The 16,617-nt window shown below is 39.5% G+C and overlaps 1 protein-coding gene across 1 annotated transcript; it reads right to left on the minus strand.

The window, feature by feature from the left end:
* Positions 1-7,750: 7,750 nt before the first annotated feature.
* On the minus strand, positions 7,751-16,279 carry mpv17l2 (MPV17 mitochondrial inner membrane protein like 2). Its single transcript, XM_061780637.1, has 5 exons — positions 15,917-16,279; positions 11,996-12,157; positions 11,399-11,475; positions 9,709-9,837; positions 7,751-9,598 (listed from the first exon to the last, which is right to left on the minus strand). Exons 1-5 carry the CDS (start codon positions 16,107-16,109, stop codon positions 9,494-9,496), a joined length of 666 nt encoding a protein of 221 aa, XP_061636621.1. The 5' UTR covers positions 16,110-16,279; the 3' UTR covers positions 7,751-9,493.
* Positions 16,280-16,617: the final 338 nt, after the last annotated feature.

A 16,617-nucleotide genomic window follows, 5' to 3' on the forward strand; every position in this document is an offset into this window, starting at 1 on the left:
GGACGACTGGTTAGGGTGTCTGCCTCACAGTTCTGAGGCCCAGGGTTTAATCCCGGCCCTGCCTGTGTGGAGTTTGCATGTTCTCCCCGTGCCTGGGTTGGGTTGGATTCTTTCCCAGCCAAACAAGAATCAAGCATCAAGGTTCACCATTTCAATGAAAGGTGACCAATTTTTCTTAAAGTTGCTTATTACGTCTGGCAGAGATATTTTCTAATGTTATATACTCTAAGACAAGATCTGGATTGGATAATAACAAAACTAAAGTTATTTTTTTGTATTTTTGTACATTGTTGTATACTTGCATAACTTCTGTCATATTGTCTATTTCTAATTGTATGAGAATATGGATAGAAGAAAGTGTAGCATCGAGAGGAGCCAGAGGAGGTGGCTGGGGCATCTGATTCGGATGCCTCCCGGACAACTCCCTGGTAAGGTGTTCCGGGCCCGTCCCACGGGGACGAGACCCCAGGGACGACCCAGGACACGTTGGAGAGACTACATCCTTTGGCTGGCCTGGGAACGCCTCGGGATCCCCCCGGAAGAGATGGATGAAGTGGCTGGGGAAAGGGAAGTCTGGGCGTCCCTGCTAAAGCTACTGCTCACGCGACCCGACCTCGGATAAGCGGTAGAAAATGGATGGATGGATGGATGGATGGATGAAAGTGTAGCTACTCATGCTTTTTTAAATTTAAATGTTGCATTTTTTTTTTTACTCTCAATTAGGATTTTTTTTGCACTGATTTGATAGATTTTACTTTGTTTCAAATAAAATGCACATGTAAATGGCTGTTTGTCTATTTGCGCCCTGCGATTGGCTGGCGACGTATCCCAGGTGTACCTCGCCTCTTGCCCAAAAGGTGAGCTTGGATAGGATCCAGCTCACCCCTGACCCTAATGAAGACAAGCACTATTTTTACAATACATATTACTTTCTGCGCTATTAATGTCTAATCAGAAAAGGTGCACATCAATATGAACATGTTTATTATGCAACCCTATATTCTGCAGTATATTTTTGCTCAACTGTGCTCAAGTGCAAGTGTGAATTGCACTGCTCTTGCAATGATATTGTGACAATACATTGCCAGCAAATGACTGATTGTCTTTTTGAAAAGGAGAAGCAGAGGCTGAATTATTAATCGCTTGTAGTGAAGTGCTGTACGTGGAGACTTGAGCAGAGATGTTGACGACACCGCTACTGCTGAGCTAGCTGAGTGTCAGACGTCTTGAGGTCGTGGAAGTTATTTAGAGTAGTGGGCAAATGGAGAGCCTTCATTCATTTTGTCCTGAAAAGATAGAAAAAAAACTAAGTAGAATGAGATGATATTATGAAAAAATGCTACGTGCATTTAATATTTTCATTTGATGCCATTAGGCATAGCCGAAAATTGTCCTTCAACTGATAACTCACCTACTTGGAAAAGACAATTTTAGCAGTTAACAATTACTGAAGTACTACAAGACCTTTACTTTTGCAATACAGTACAGTAAATATGTGTATATGTAAATACGTGCATAAATTATCATTATCCTTTCTTTGCTGGCTGGCTAGAAGAAAGCAATTCAATCCCATTAGTTACCATAAGTTTCCAAATGCGGCTTCTTTTCATCTTAGCGGTTGTAACGAGTGACTGAATAAAGTAGTGATGATATCCAAATTCACCAGCAACAAATTCAATTATTGCTTCTGCTCTTGCTCACTGCAGTATTTTAATGAAAGTCAGTCATGTTGAAACAAGACAATGAGCAAACAGGATATGTAAATTATGACTCTGCCACAAAACTTGGCAGCCTTTTTCGCGATATCGTTTGACGCACAAAAAGTCCTTTCTAACTAATCGACCGAGAATCGACCTTAAGATTCCTTCACTTTTCCCGTCATGACTTGTGCTGTCATTTATTAAGCCTGCCTCACATCTGCTAATCATTACCTTCTCACTTTGCAGAGTCAGTGTTTGTACCTATATGAGGACGTGCAGGCCACAGCATGTGGACAGACAACACCGGCCACTTCATTAGGCACACTTACACAATCTAATGTATTCTAGTACAAGAGATGTATGTAACTTCCTGCCTTTGCAAAGACAATAACGCTCAGTTTTGATTGCCATTGTTGATGATAGGTAAACTACTGTGCTGCACTAGAACCACTATTAAGCCCAATTAGTACACGTGTTACGCACTAGTAGCTTCATCAAAGATACTGAATAAATGCCCATAGGGCTTACCATATACTTGAAATAATTATTTAATTTGTAATGTGTTATTTAATGCTGATGTAAACTTCTGAATGGTAGAGTTTGGCAGTAATGCTTTGAAAAAATGGTAGCGTTTGGCAGTAATGAGTTTTTAAAAAATAAATAAAAAAGCTACACGACGACACAAACATTCCTGCGTTCCTGCCTCTCTGACTTTTTCAAGCAAAATCCAATCAGCTTTCCTGTTGACGTAAAAGAGTAAACAGAAAAAACACCGAAGGGCGAAGAGGAACATTTGATGTGTATGTGTTTTCAATGCCGGCTTTCATTCTCCCCCATGGTTGTGTGTTCAATTCCCTGTAGCGTTTATCACTTTACAACAGTCACCATTCATTCACATTTGGCTGCAGAGTAAACGTATCACGCTTTGCTTCACGGTGGCCTCTGCATGGGGAACACCATGATCGTGTGGTAATACAATGGTCGCACAATTGGTCTGAGCACAACCTGTTTTTATCAGAATTTAGTAGGAATTTTTGAATCAAAAGAAATGCACTGTCTAATTAGAAAATAAAGATATGTTCTGGGTTAATTTAAATATGTTTTTAAAAATCAAAATCAGTTTCACTGCTAAAAAGACTATTATTGTTAACTGTACTGTATATAGAGGCAATGTTTTAAGTAAAATGTAATTATTCTAACCTTTCTAAAGGTCTCGTCTTCATTAGGGACGTGGGTGAGTTGGAGGCTATCCCAGGTGACTTTGGTACGAGAGGCACGGTCCATCCACCAGACAATCACAGGGTACATATAAACAAACAACCATTCACACTCACATTCACACAAATGTCAAGCATGGCGAGAACATGCAAAGTCCACACAGGAGGGCCGGAGCCGAGCTTCGAACCTAGAGCGTCAGAAATGTGGAACAGATGTTCTAACTACGAGGACGTTGTGCTGCCTTCTGTCATATAATTGTAAAAATAAAACACTCCAGTCTCTGATGCAAAGATGACTGGGGTCGCACACGGGTCACGTTTTAACATCATTCTCGGTCGCGTGTAAAAAGAAGTGAACCACTACTGCAACATAAAAACAACAAAAATGTTAAAATGATTGACATTATTGACATCCATGATGAAGCTTCTCTTAATAGCCCTTGTTGAGGCTGTTGGAATAAGTCAAGTCAATTGTATTTATGTTGTGCCAATCCTGAAGTTATCGCAAAACACTTTACACATTGATCCGGTAAAGAACCAAACTGCTCATACATTATATATGTGTTGTAAAAATTAAAAATAAAAATAAAAACCTCACACTTAACATCAATCGTATGTAGTATCCTGTATGACAACAAAAAAAATATATGAATTGGGCATATTTTCACCAAAAAGATAAAATTCTCATTTGTAAGACCTGAGGGCCTTTGGACTTCAGAAATTCAAATATTCAAGGTGTTTTGGTCCTCACTTCTCACACCCCAAGTCAGCTGGGGTAAGTTGGATGGACTATAGCCACTACATATACTATACCGATATATTAAAATTATCGCAGGCAAAATTGATTGACAGTCAGTTGTAACAACGGGGGACTGTAAAGCACTTTGGGAAATAAAACCTCAATGTATTTGATACATCCAACTCACCATGGGCACATCTTCAAGCCGCTCAAAGTCGGACCTCGGCGACTGGATACATTTCACTGTGGCCACCATGAGCACAAGCGCAAAGATGATGCAGAAGATGGTGATGACAGCTACAAGGCCAGGGTTCGCCCTCAAGTCGTCCTCACCAAAGTCCTGAGGGTGAGCTGAGAGGGTAACAAATTCATCATTTGGAGGATTCGGACCATTTTCTGTTCCTTTATAGGGCAAGGAAGCATTTTGGGTGCACTTCACTCAAAACAAAAGTCCTACTCGAGGCAGCAAAATGGAATAAAGGCCAGGAATATGTTATAATTAGATATAATAGAAAACTATTTGTTGGCCTCACAATTCTCAGGTTCGGGGTTGATTTTACTTTAATATGTTGGCTGGCGACCAGTTCAGGGTGTACACCGCCTCTCACCCGAAGGTAGGCTCCAGCACGCCCGCAACCCTAGTGAGGATCAGTGGTATGGAAAATGGATGGATGGATGTTTTCTACACAAATATAGCATAAAATGGCTGTTTCTCTATGTGCCCTGCGATTGAGGTTTTCATGTCACATGACCATGTGACATCACACCAGGTCCATCCTGGAGTCCTTTTTGCGAGTGAAGATGTCCGTTGCTTGAGAATTATTTTTTCGTAAATAAATTAATCATAACAATAACACTAACAATAATAATAAAACAAAAAAGGAGAGAAAACTGTTAATGAAGATGAGAAGTTGTAATTTCTTTGTTTTAAGTGGGTAAATAGGTTTGGATGGATAACTACTTTACAGACTGTTTTTGTGTTTTGGAAGGAAACAGAAAGGAAGAAAAAAGAAGCTTGACAGAAAAAAGAAATGAGGAAGAAAGGATGGAAAAAGAAGGATAATAAGGGAGGTCAGGAAGGGGAAAAGGAACTTAAGAAAGGAAGCAGTGATGGAAAGCAAAGGAAATGGGGACAGCAAAATAGTCAAGTGATTAGTATGTCCGCCTTACACTTCAAGGTTCTGGGTTTGAATGCCGGCTTGGCAAGCAAGAAATAAAGGAAGGACGAAAAGAAGGAAACAAAAGTATTTCAGACTGGAAGAAATTAGAAAAGAAAAATAAGTAATGGAAGAAAGTCATACAGAAATAGTCAAATGGGTGAATACCCATACCGGGTATCAGTATAAGGCATTATTAGTTCAAGGTATTGGGTACTCTTGAAGGCTGTCGATATCAGGCAAATAAATCTCACATCGAGTAAGTCCTCCACGCCAGTAGTTGGCGCTTCACTGTGGTGGTTTGACACGTCGACGAATCATCATGTGCAGCAGAAAGAAAGAAAGAAAGAAAGAAAGAAAGAAAGGAAGAAAGAAAGATACTGTACATTGCAATAAATCTGACTTTTATGGGGAGGTAGGTTGGCTGAGGCTGCATAAGTGTATCATTCATGTCTTGATGTAGCAGACTGACCTTGGCCGGTACTGTTTTGGTGAGGTGTGACGTCAGTTGAGGTTGCTGCTGCTGCTGTTGCTGCGAAGATTGTCGATAGAAGAGATGTTGTCTCTTTGGAAGTCTGCCCGGTAAGCACAGTGACAGGCTCCTGTGTCCTGTTGGCTGTTTGCGGAGGCCACGCTGACACTTGTGATGTCCCTTCACGAGTGGCCGGTCGCAGCTCTGTGGTGTGGCTGGTCCAACCCTCATTGTTTGTCTTCGTCAAATTGGTGATCGTTGTCACTGGCCTTTGTTTAGTTTTTGAAGAGAAGCTGGTGCCTGCAAATGAGCAAACACATTTTTTTTTTTAATGACACAGCTTATGTTTCATCAGCATTATTCCAAAAGTTAACTAGTTACAGCTTGACAGCCATTAAAAAAGCATTTCAAAACAATAGTTTTTTTCTTATTGCAAGATGAAACTGTTGTTGTTAATAGTCAGTAAATGCAGAAGCAGTTCAAATTAATTAAAACGACCACTCAAGACTCCAGTATACACTTTTATTTTCAATTCTATGAGTTTTTTATTGGTCAGTTGATCATACACATTCTTCACTTCTGTGGAAATGTATGAAATGCATAGCTTGAGGAAGTGAAACAAAATATGAAGGGGTTTATCACAATTGAGGTACAATATGTCCTTATAGTGTACAATAGATGTTACTGCACTCTTATGTCATGAACATGAAATTACACAATTATACAAAAAGATATTTGAGCCCCGACATCTCAGAATAAAAACAACTTGATGATTAGAAGAACATCTACTAAAAGGACATTCCAGTCAGACTTTGGTGGTGTATAAAACAATGTCAATATTAAGTCTGTCACAATTTTTGTTGTTGGAAATAAAGTTAGTCAGAACTTATATTGCTGTTCAGATTCAGTTTATCGATCACCTCATGTTTATATTATACTTCTCGAACTGTCTATGCAGGTAATGAGCCCAAACCAAACTATCACTTTGATTTATATACAGTATCGTTAACCAGTAGAAATGTGAAAGGCTGACTTACTCTGGCTGATGGTCACAGTCAACAGGGAGATGAACACAGTTAGATGCATCACTGCTGGCATGTTGAAAAAGGAAAACGCTGGCAGCACATGCTTACACGCGCACACACACAGACACACATCCTTAAGAGCAGGATGCGTGCCATGTCTGTTTGGCCAATGCGTAATCTCCTAGAAGCTTGTGCTTCAGTGTTTGAATAGTACTGTAGCTGTGTTGGCATGCCACTCTCCATCCCTGCTGCGATACAACCCTTCTACACTGAAGCTGGCACCGTCCCAAACGAGCATGATGCACATCAATGTGATTTTATGATTCTCTCTCGACTTAGCAGTACTTTATTAGGGAAACACTGTAATGAGATCCAAAACAAGCGCTGTATCAAATATTGGCTTTACACAGTTGATACTACTGAATTTAAATTGCCGCTTATCACAGATGTCGTTACAGTACTTAATAATGTTTATTATTGTTTTTGATTATTGTAGTTTGCAGTGGTGGACAACTGCACCTCATCATATGCTCATCATGGCTAAACAAGATGTTTAGGTGTATACACAGTATACTCTGACATTTTTGTTTGGAGTTGCACTGAGATTTTTCCTCATGTAAAATATGTTCCTTTGCTCAACAAAGGTTAGGAACACTGTTGTATAAAACTGCACATTTATTGATGTCAAATAGTGTGTGACAGTAAATAAAACAAATATCAGCGTTGGATTGTGCACATTCGCCATAACAAAGTGGCTACTGAGTGTATTTAATTGAACCGTACCATCACAGTTGCTGGCTTTTGAACTTTGCAGTGATAACAATTCAGATGGTCCTATTCCTCTTTGGCCCAGACGACACGATGTCCATGATTTCCAAAAACAAGTTAAAATGTAGACTCGTCAGACCACAGCAGACAGCAGGTCACGGGAATTCAACGTTGGTTTCTGGCCTTGCCGCTTACGTGCAGAGATTTCTTAAGATTCTCTGAATCTTTTGACGATATTATGGACAGTAAACGATGAAATCCCTAAATTCCTTACAATTCTACATGGAGAAAGGTTCTTAAAACTGTTGAACTATTTGCTGATGCAGTTGTTTAAACAGTGGTGAACCTCGCCCAATCATTGCTTCTTAACAACTGACCCTTTCGGGGATGCTCCTTTTACACCCAATCATGACACTCACCTGTTTCCACGTAACCTAGTCACCTGTGGAATGTTCCAAACAGGTGTTTTTAGAGCATTCCTCAACTTTCCCAGTCTTCTGTTGCCCCTCTCTCAGCTTTTTGGGAACATGTTTCAGTCATCAAATACAAAATGAGAGAATATTTGCAAAAAACAAAACCAAAAAAATAAATACATTCAAACAACATTCATCAGTTTGAACCTTAAATATCTTGTCTTTGTAGTGTATTAATTTGAATATAGGTTGAAAAGGATTTGCAAATCATCGTATTCTGTTTTTATTTACATTTTACACATCCCAGCTTCATTGTAACTGGGGTTTATACATCTTAAGTATGGCATTACCAATAAACAAGTTCTTAATCTTACAATGAACAAAAATGTATAACAGTTGACAAATCTCTAGATTATCATTGTCAAATCAGCTAAAAAATGCTGTCATTTTCATCAGCTTGAATGTGAGACCATTTAAATGAAAAATCAAGCACTATTTTGCTGCATCAATTTCTGTACATGCGCAAACCTCTGTGGTTAAAAAAAATTTAGTCCTCTTACAAACATGACCACCATGCTACACTGAAAACATCAGTAGAAGCACGAAACACTTCAGCGTGCCAAAATTTCAAATCAGATAAAGGTACACACACATACACACACACACACACACACACAAAATGGGATTTTACATATATTTTTAAGAAAACCTGTTCCACAGAATTGTATGTTTTTTGGTAACTAAACCAAAGAATAAGTTAATTCACCCATCCATTCTCTACCATTCATCCGGTTCAGGATCACGGGAGAGTTGGAGCCTATCCCATCTGACTTAGGCCGCGAGGCGGACCACCAGAGACAGGTTGCCAACCAGTCGTAGGACTAATATGTTCTTATTGGATCAAATTCATATTTTTGAGTTGATTTAACAAAATGTAATTGAATGGAACATGTTACAAAAATATTGACTTAAGTCAAATTTGGTATTTTCAAATGATATTGTCTTAATGTCAATGAAATGAATTCAAATCTGAACATTTTTGGTATGGTATAAAATAAAACAAAATTCTACTAATTAGTTTTATACTAAATTATCATGTGAGCGAGCTCAGAGCTTTATACATAAAGAGTATATACACTGACTTAAAGGTAGAGTTTGCAGTTTTCAGGGAAAAAAAAAACACACCAACACACACGGGTAAACATGACGTGTGTGACATGCAATCAATACACCCAGAACCCTCCCGCAGACTTTCTTTTAACTGGTCGGATTTTTTCCGCCCGGTTAGCAACAAAAGTTAAAAAGAATGAATTGGACAGATCCCGAGACAAAACAAGGGCAAACATATGCAACGGTGATGTCCTATACGCAAACGGCTGCAGGGCTGACTTGGAAAACCACTGTTGCTGGCGTCACCTTTTTCATCGGGTCATCGGGTAAGTTAATCACCTCTCCTTTTAATTGATTGTACATTCCAAAAAATACAACATTAAACCGGTAACACTTTCTTTTGGCAATACTCAATCATGAATAAGTCATGCTAGCAATCAATGTAGCAGCCTTGGCGTGCATGCGCTTTAGTGAGCTGGGGGCATTTCTTTGGGGAGAGACGCGACGGGGCGGGGATGGGAATTTAAGTCAAATTTGGTAGCAGTTTGAAAAATGCATACTCTTCCCTTAAGTGAAATGCCAGTATAGTTTTACACAGTTTAAATGTTCCGAACACTGACCAGCATCAAATTTTAGATTTCTTACATCATAGAATATGTAGCAGCGCTCCTATCTTCGGTGGGAAGAGCTTTCACTTCTTTTTTTTTTTTAAATCTTGGAATGTCCACACAAACCGAGGACACGCATCACAATGTCTGAATACTCCGATATACTCTGAATTCAGTACCATTCAAATGAACGTGGAAGAAAGGAGTCCCAACACAACAACTTCTAACGTCCACGTGCAGCAGGTTTTAACAACTGTATTGGGAAGAGCAGCCTGTCTTTGACATCACCATCCACTTTTCTCCTCCAGAGGTTTGGATGGTGGTAGAGCTTTCTGCTGCGCATCTGACAAACTGCTGTCTGATAGCAGCTCTGAGGGCTGACTGTCATCCTGCAACACAAGCATACACCCCAAAACTAAATAAAAGTAAATGTGTCATGCTCAAACAATGAGGACTATGAAGGAGAAAGTCTATTTAACCTCCTACAAGGGCAACTTACTCTGTGTTTGAGATAGGAAAGGTAGGTGTCCCACCCCAAAGTGACGGTGTTGACATATACGACACGGAATTTGGGGGAGAGGAAATAAAAGTTGATCATCTGAGCTGCAGGCCAAACACACCAGTCAGCCTGTCGGCAAAAAGACGGACACGGATCAGCATGAACAAACACCAGAGGATTAGGCACCACAAACATTGTTCAAGCTGCGTATTACAAGCAAAATGTTGGTACACGCAAACACACAGTGACATGGAGGCTCAGTTTGCTACATTAATCACTTTGAGCTGATCAATTTTCCAAGTTTGAATCTTACCCTTGGAATTAATGGGGATTTGTGGGAAGAAACCAGGAATTTACAATATTGAAGGTTGGTTCTTAATATTGAGTTTAATCATAGCTGGGGATTCCTGATTAAAAGAATCCAATTTCAGATTTAATATGATATCTTTCCATTAAATTACCCTCAGATCACAGTTAATCCATACAAATCTCCAAATTAGCAAATTTTCAATTTGGATTATTTCTAAAATTCAGCATTTTAACCTCCCACGGAAATGTATCAGAAACTTTCCAGATATGTTCCAGCCCTTTGCAACCGTACCCACAATTTACATCCGTCTCGCAAACTGGGCCTAAAAAAATGACCACAGCTTTTAATGTGGTAGTAAAGTGAATTTTTAACCTACTTGTAGTAACATTTACACATGAAAGGTTTAAGAACACCATAATGCACACACCTCATTTAGTTTGGTGAGCTCACATGTTAACATTAACTAAATAGTTCAGTTAACAACAATGTGCAGTTAAATATTTGAGCAGACCAAACCTGACTGGACGATTATAAAAGTACAAGGCTCAAATTAAGCGGTCTCGCATCGCAGAACAAATTGAACACTTGTAGTAGTACAAAGAATATTTGTCTTATTCCTAGTCAGCTGGTCTAAACTCATAAATGCACAGCCATGAACCTATGACAGAAAATGCTAGCTGCTTAAGTGAAGACACACAAAGGCTTTTTTTAATTAATGCCTTGTTTTATGCACAATGTGAAGAAATACAAACTTCTTTAAAAAAAGAAACCAATTAGGTGTACGTTATTAAGTGAAAGGTCTTATTTTCCCTTTTGTAATCAGAATTGCTGTTTAACCAAGCAAAAAATATAGTTTATCCAAATACTCAATTGTTTGACAGAATTTTCAGTAGGATACTCGAGTACTAAAATATTCGATAGCTGCAGCCCTACATTCAACTCCCCCATTATATTGTCGTATTTTGGTTTAATAAATCACTTGCCAACAGTTAAACTTCTATAAAAAACAAAACATGACTGATGATGAGCGAAAGACGAGGACAAGAAAAATTACCTTTGGAGGTAAGTCTCTACAGCATGGATCAAGAAGTGACAATTTTGATTTTTTTCCTCTGAGATGGCGGCCGGACATTCAAATTTAGAGATTCCATTGTATTTACTTGACATTGTAATGTTTGATAGCCTTGTCTTGATTTGTCCAAATGAGAAAAATGCTGAATGATCGAGCAGCACAAAGAGTTGTTGGAAAACAAGAGAACATTTAGAAAACTGGTCTCCATGCTGCACTGGAGTGCTTGTGGTTGAACTACAAGAACAAGAACACACGCAAAACTTGCCACATTTACACTGATCCCTGGATGTGCATGCATGTGCACTTACTTTATAAAATTCCCAGAATTTATCTTTAAACTCCTCCCATCCATGGGATATGGAGCGTCCCTCCATGAGCCCCATTCCTGCAATAAACACAGTTGTGACTCAGTCAGACGTGTGTAAGCGGGGCACTTCATCATGACAAGCTTGAGATAAGTTGCACATTGGTGGTGAGCACAACTCTTGTAAAGCATTGAAATGCGGCACCAAACAAAGTGCCACTCATTTATCACACACAACCTTTGAACTATTTCTGATATGAAAACATACCATCTTTTGTTTTACCTCACCGGCTCACCCACAACAAGACCTCAACCTTTGACCCTGTACTCACCCGTCTTACAAGTGAGAATGTTCTTGAGAAACAGTTTTACAGGACATATATTATACACTTGAAAAAAAATGCATAATAACTACAAGTTGTTGTTAATAAATAGCCAGCAGAAATTTGGCCGAGGATCAGGACCCTGCCGGCCGCCTTAGCCTTCAAAAGGCAAAGCATAACCTGTAAATGGTGCAAAATGGCTGCATAGCAAAAAAATAAAAAAATAAAAATGTAAAAAATTTTTTTAAAAAACAGCGAGAACAAAAGAATTTTCCCACCTAAAAAGTACCACATGCCAAGTGTTGGCGACGCTATCATCTGATCCACCAGAACCTTTTTGACGACTGTGTTTAGAGCATATCCCACAAATCTTCTGTCTAGCCATGTGTACCAAAAGTGCAGAACTGGACCCATGGAGCAGCCCACCACAAACATACGACCTTTTGGAAACAAGAAAGGACAAAAAAAATACTGTTACTGATGAGTTTTACACAAAGTACAACAGCAGCTCACTTGTTTTTTTCCTTTTACAAATACTTTCATGAAGATGTATATTTTGAGAGCCTTTAGTTTGTATTTATCGTGCCATTAACTTCACAGTAGTCGCGCAGTATAATGCGCACCCCCAAAACTGACTTCAAACATCAGGAAAACCCTTCTTCCCATGTATATGCACACACATGACTTTCAATCCATAGATATATTTACAGCGGCTGAAATAAGTATTTAACAGGGCACCATTTTTCTCACTAAATATATTTCCAAAGGTGCTATTGACATGAACATTTTACCAGATGTTGGGAACAACCCAAGTAATCCATACATACAAATAAACTAGAACAAATAAGATCAGAAATTAAGTTACGTGTTAATAATGTGAAATGACACAGGGAAAAAGTGTTGAACACGCCAACTTGTATTTATTTAATACTTTGTGCAAAAAGCCTTTGTTTGGTTCAAGACGACTCCTGTATGGAGAAACTAGTCGCATGCATTGCTCTGGTGTGATTTTGGCCCATTGCTCCACACAAGCAGTCTTCAAATCTTGAAGGTTCCGTGGGCTTCTTTTATGGACCTTGAGTTTGACTTCTTTCCATAGATTTTCAATTGGCTCCAAGTCAAGTGATTGACTGGGACATTCGAGCAGCTTTATTTTTTTTTCTTCTTTGAAACCAGTTGAGAGTTTCCTTGGCAGTATGTTTTGGATCATTATCCTGCTGAAATGTCCTACCCTCGTTTAATTTTCATCATCCTCGTAGATGGCAGCAGATTGTCAAGAATGTCTTGGTAGATTTGCCCAATCATCCTTCCTTCAATAATGTGAAGTTTACCAGTACCATTTGCTGAAAATCAGCCCCACACTCTCATGTTCCCACCTCTGAATTTCACTGTTGGTATGGTGTTTTCAGGGTGTTGTGCAGTGCCATTTCTCTTCCAAAAGTGGTGTGCATTATGGCATCCAAAGAGTTCAAGTTTGTTCTCATCAGACCAGACTACATTCTCCAAATATTTAACCGTCTTGTCCAAATGTTGTTCAGCAAACTTTAAATAATTTTTGACATGCTTTCCCCCCCCAGCAATGGGATCTTGCGTGATGAGCATGCATAGAGGCCATGGCGGCGAAGTGCATTACTCACTGTTTTCCTTGTGACAACAGTACGTGCTAATTCCAGGTCTTTTTGAAGGTCTCAACAGGTGGTCCTTGGCTCTTGGACAACTCTTCTGTCAGAAATCTTGCGAGGAGCACCTGATTGAGGCAAATTTATGGTGGTATGATTGGTTTTCCACTTAAATTTTATGGCCCCAACCGTGGTCACTGGAACATTCATAAGCTTAGATATGCGCTCGCAACCAATGCTATCGTTATGTTTTGCAACAATTACTTTGCGATGGTCTTGAGACAGCTCTTTGCTCTTACCCATCATGTGTCTTGACTCACACCTTGGCAATGAGACCTTTTTGTAGGCCATCAATTAGGACTGAACCAACTGATATTCATTTGCACTGACAAGGGGCTGGATTTCTGTTTGCTTATTGATAGATTTTAGGCTTTCCATGCCTTTTTTCACCTCCCTTCATGTGTTCAATACTATTTCCTTGTGTCATTTCACATTATTACACACAACTTAATTTCTGTTCTTATTCTACTTTCTTTGTATGTATGAATTACTTGGGTTGTTCCCAACATCTGGTGAAAATTTCATGTCAGTAGTACCTTTGGAAATATATTTAGTGAGAAAAATGGTGACGTGTTAAATACTTATTTCAGCCGCTGTATATGCAATAAATGTTAGTGGTGATTGCCTCTTAATTAGTTGTTTTCGAATTAAGTCTGATCAGTATTATTATTAATACTAAGGTTTGCTTGTTCTTTAGTAATGTAGGTATTACTGTGGCACACCCTAATGTTTAATTTCAACACTACAGCTTTATGGAGGTATTTTCCACCTCCGACGTGACCATTGGCACATTAGCCGGCTTGCACAACGTACTGAAAACTAGAGAGGTGATGTGCCCAGATAACACGTTCACTCCTGGTGCAAGATACAACCACAATTCCAATGAAAAAAAACTGCTTATAAACATTTAAAACAAAGAGAGAATAAATAAATAAAAAGCGTTCAGTACAAGAAATATATATATATATATATATATATATATTAATATAATAATATTAACCTGTACTTAAAAACATTCACACTTGGGGCTGAAGTCACTTCTGTTGGCAACTTCCTCCATTTGTGTGCAGCATAACAGCTAAATGCTGCTTCACCATGTTTGCTTTGGACTCTGTGCTCCACTATTTGACCTGAGTCTGTCGATCTCAGAACCCTACTGGGTTTATATTCCATTAGCATTTCATTCATGTATTCAAGACCTAAACCATTTAGTAACAGTAGCAGAATTTTAAAATCTATTCTAAAGCTGCCAGTGTAAAGACTTTAGAATTGGAGTAATATGGTCTGACCTCTTTGTTCTGGTCAGAACCTGAGCTGCAGCGTTCTGAATGAGCTGCAGCTGTTTAATGCTCTTTTTGGGGAGTCCAGTAAGAAGACCATTACAATAGTCAAGTCTACTTGAGATGAAAGCATGGATGAGCTTCTCCTGGTCTGCTTGGCACATGCAAGCCTTCACTCTGGATATGTTCTTCAGATGGTAGAAGGCAGTTTTAGTAATTGATATCACTGTTGAAAGTCAGATCGGAATCTATCAGTACACCAAGGTTTCGGACTGATGGGCACAGCAGTTCTTTTGAGTCAGTCAATATTGTACTGTCATGGAATGTTTGTCTTTTTACAATTCAATACTAAAATAAAGTGCATTTGTGAGTGTGTCACTCCTTCCCCACATGCGAGGGCTTTAATATATATATAAAGCTGTGGCACGAAAGGTGAACCACAATATAGCGGAGGAACAATGATCTGGTTCACTGTACACCAAAAATATATAGCGGAGTGTGCAATAAATCCCCTTTTGGGACTACAGTGTGTATAATATCCATCCATTTTTTGTACCGCTTTTCTTCACAAGTGTCCCCCGTGTGCTGGCGCCTATCTCAGCTGACTTCAGGCGAGAGGCAGGGTAGTTATAATTAAAAATTGTAATGTAGATAAGAATTTTATATTTTTATATTCATAGTATTACAAAATCCATCCCCACAGTAACAATGTTACATAGAAAGGAGAAATGCGCTTTAAATTCAGTCAATTTACTCGCATTAGAACAAGCCTTCCACATCCAATATGGCGAACTTGTAAACTTATAGCAACGTGACAAGGCGCTTAATATATATGTCCATAGCATTGTTACAAATTACTGGCTGCACGCTTACACAACACTGCATACACTTTTATTTGATACATCCCATTACCATTACACATCCAGATATCCTTATAAACATCAAATTAGTCGCACCGACACAACAAACGCACACCATATCAACATACGGTGCATTGTGAAGTTCACTCCGAGCCCGCTTCGGTAACTCAGAGCGTTGGTTGTGTGTGTGTGGTTGCGTCACTCGATACAAGTAAACCGACACACATTCAATATGGCGGATGTACTGACGCATCCCTAGCAATAGCCAACACGTTCAGTCGTAAATTTATAGAAACACGTTTGACTGAGACCGAGGCCACACTTATTCGTTAACCACATTGTCAAATCCAGTATGGGTGGCCTTCCCTTTTTCTTCTCACCTGTCCTGTTCCAGTCTCGAATCCTAGTCGAGTCTTTGAGAGATTCCCGGCTCTGCTGGAGGAAGTCACCCAGCGCCAGCATGCCTCCTCCGCTCACCGTGTTAGTGAGCAGCAGGTAACGGCCCTGGAACAGCCGCCGCCACGAGGAGAACCGAATGCGGACCACAAACCCTTTGCCCGCCTGGGGAATCATAATGTCCGGACTGTAGAAAGCACACTGTCATCCATAAACTTTTTTTGACGGGTTTAATGGACAGAACTCCGACTCCGTTCCCCAATGACAAGAGGTAACAGGATGACGTACTGACTGATTCGAAACAAACAGAGGAAAACGTTAAAGAAAAAAGAACGCAAATGTTCGTCCGCCATCTGCTGGTGTGGAAGAATATGGGTTTTCCAACCCAATCCCGAAAATGGTTATTGGCGGTTTACCCCCGCATATTCAAGATTTTATTTTTATTTTTTTATTTAAAATGCTGCTGTAAAATTTTCCATGAAATAATAATGGGCGTTAATAATCAGCGGATTTTCGCCACTTGTGGTCCGGCCGGGTCCCTGTCCCCCGCGAATAGCAGCGGGTCCACTGCAATATTGTGCAATAAAGATCACATCTGCAGGGAGCATTAAGGCTTGACATCCCCGTTTTGGTTAGTGGTTCCTGATCTTCTCATCAGTAATTAATTCCCTCCAGCAGCTCTCAT

Source organism: Phyllopteryx taeniolatus, chromosome 7, assembly GCF_024500385.1.
Source record: "Phyllopteryx taeniolatus isolate TA_2022b chromosome 7, UOR_Ptae_1.2, whole genome shotgun sequence".
In the NCBI taxonomy this organism is placed as follows: Eukaryota; Metazoa; Chordata; class Actinopteri; order Syngnathiformes; family Syngnathidae; genus Phyllopteryx; species Phyllopteryx taeniolatus.

Bases quoted from the DNA above. Each gene is read 5' to 3' on its own strand.
- mpv17l2 (XM_061780637.1), bottom strand. From the start codon at position 16,109: ATGATTCCCCAGGCGGGCAAAGGGTTTGTGGTCCGCATTCGGTTCTCC. The intron at 12,158-15,916 runs GTGAGAAGAAAA...TGTTTCCAAAAG, and splicing joins TCGAGACTGGAACAGGACAG to GTCGTATGTTTGTGGTGGGC. The intron at 9,599-9,708 runs GTAAGTTGCCCT...CTTGTGTTGCAG, and splicing joins TTTCCTATCTCAAACACAGA to GATGACAGTCAGCCCTCAGA.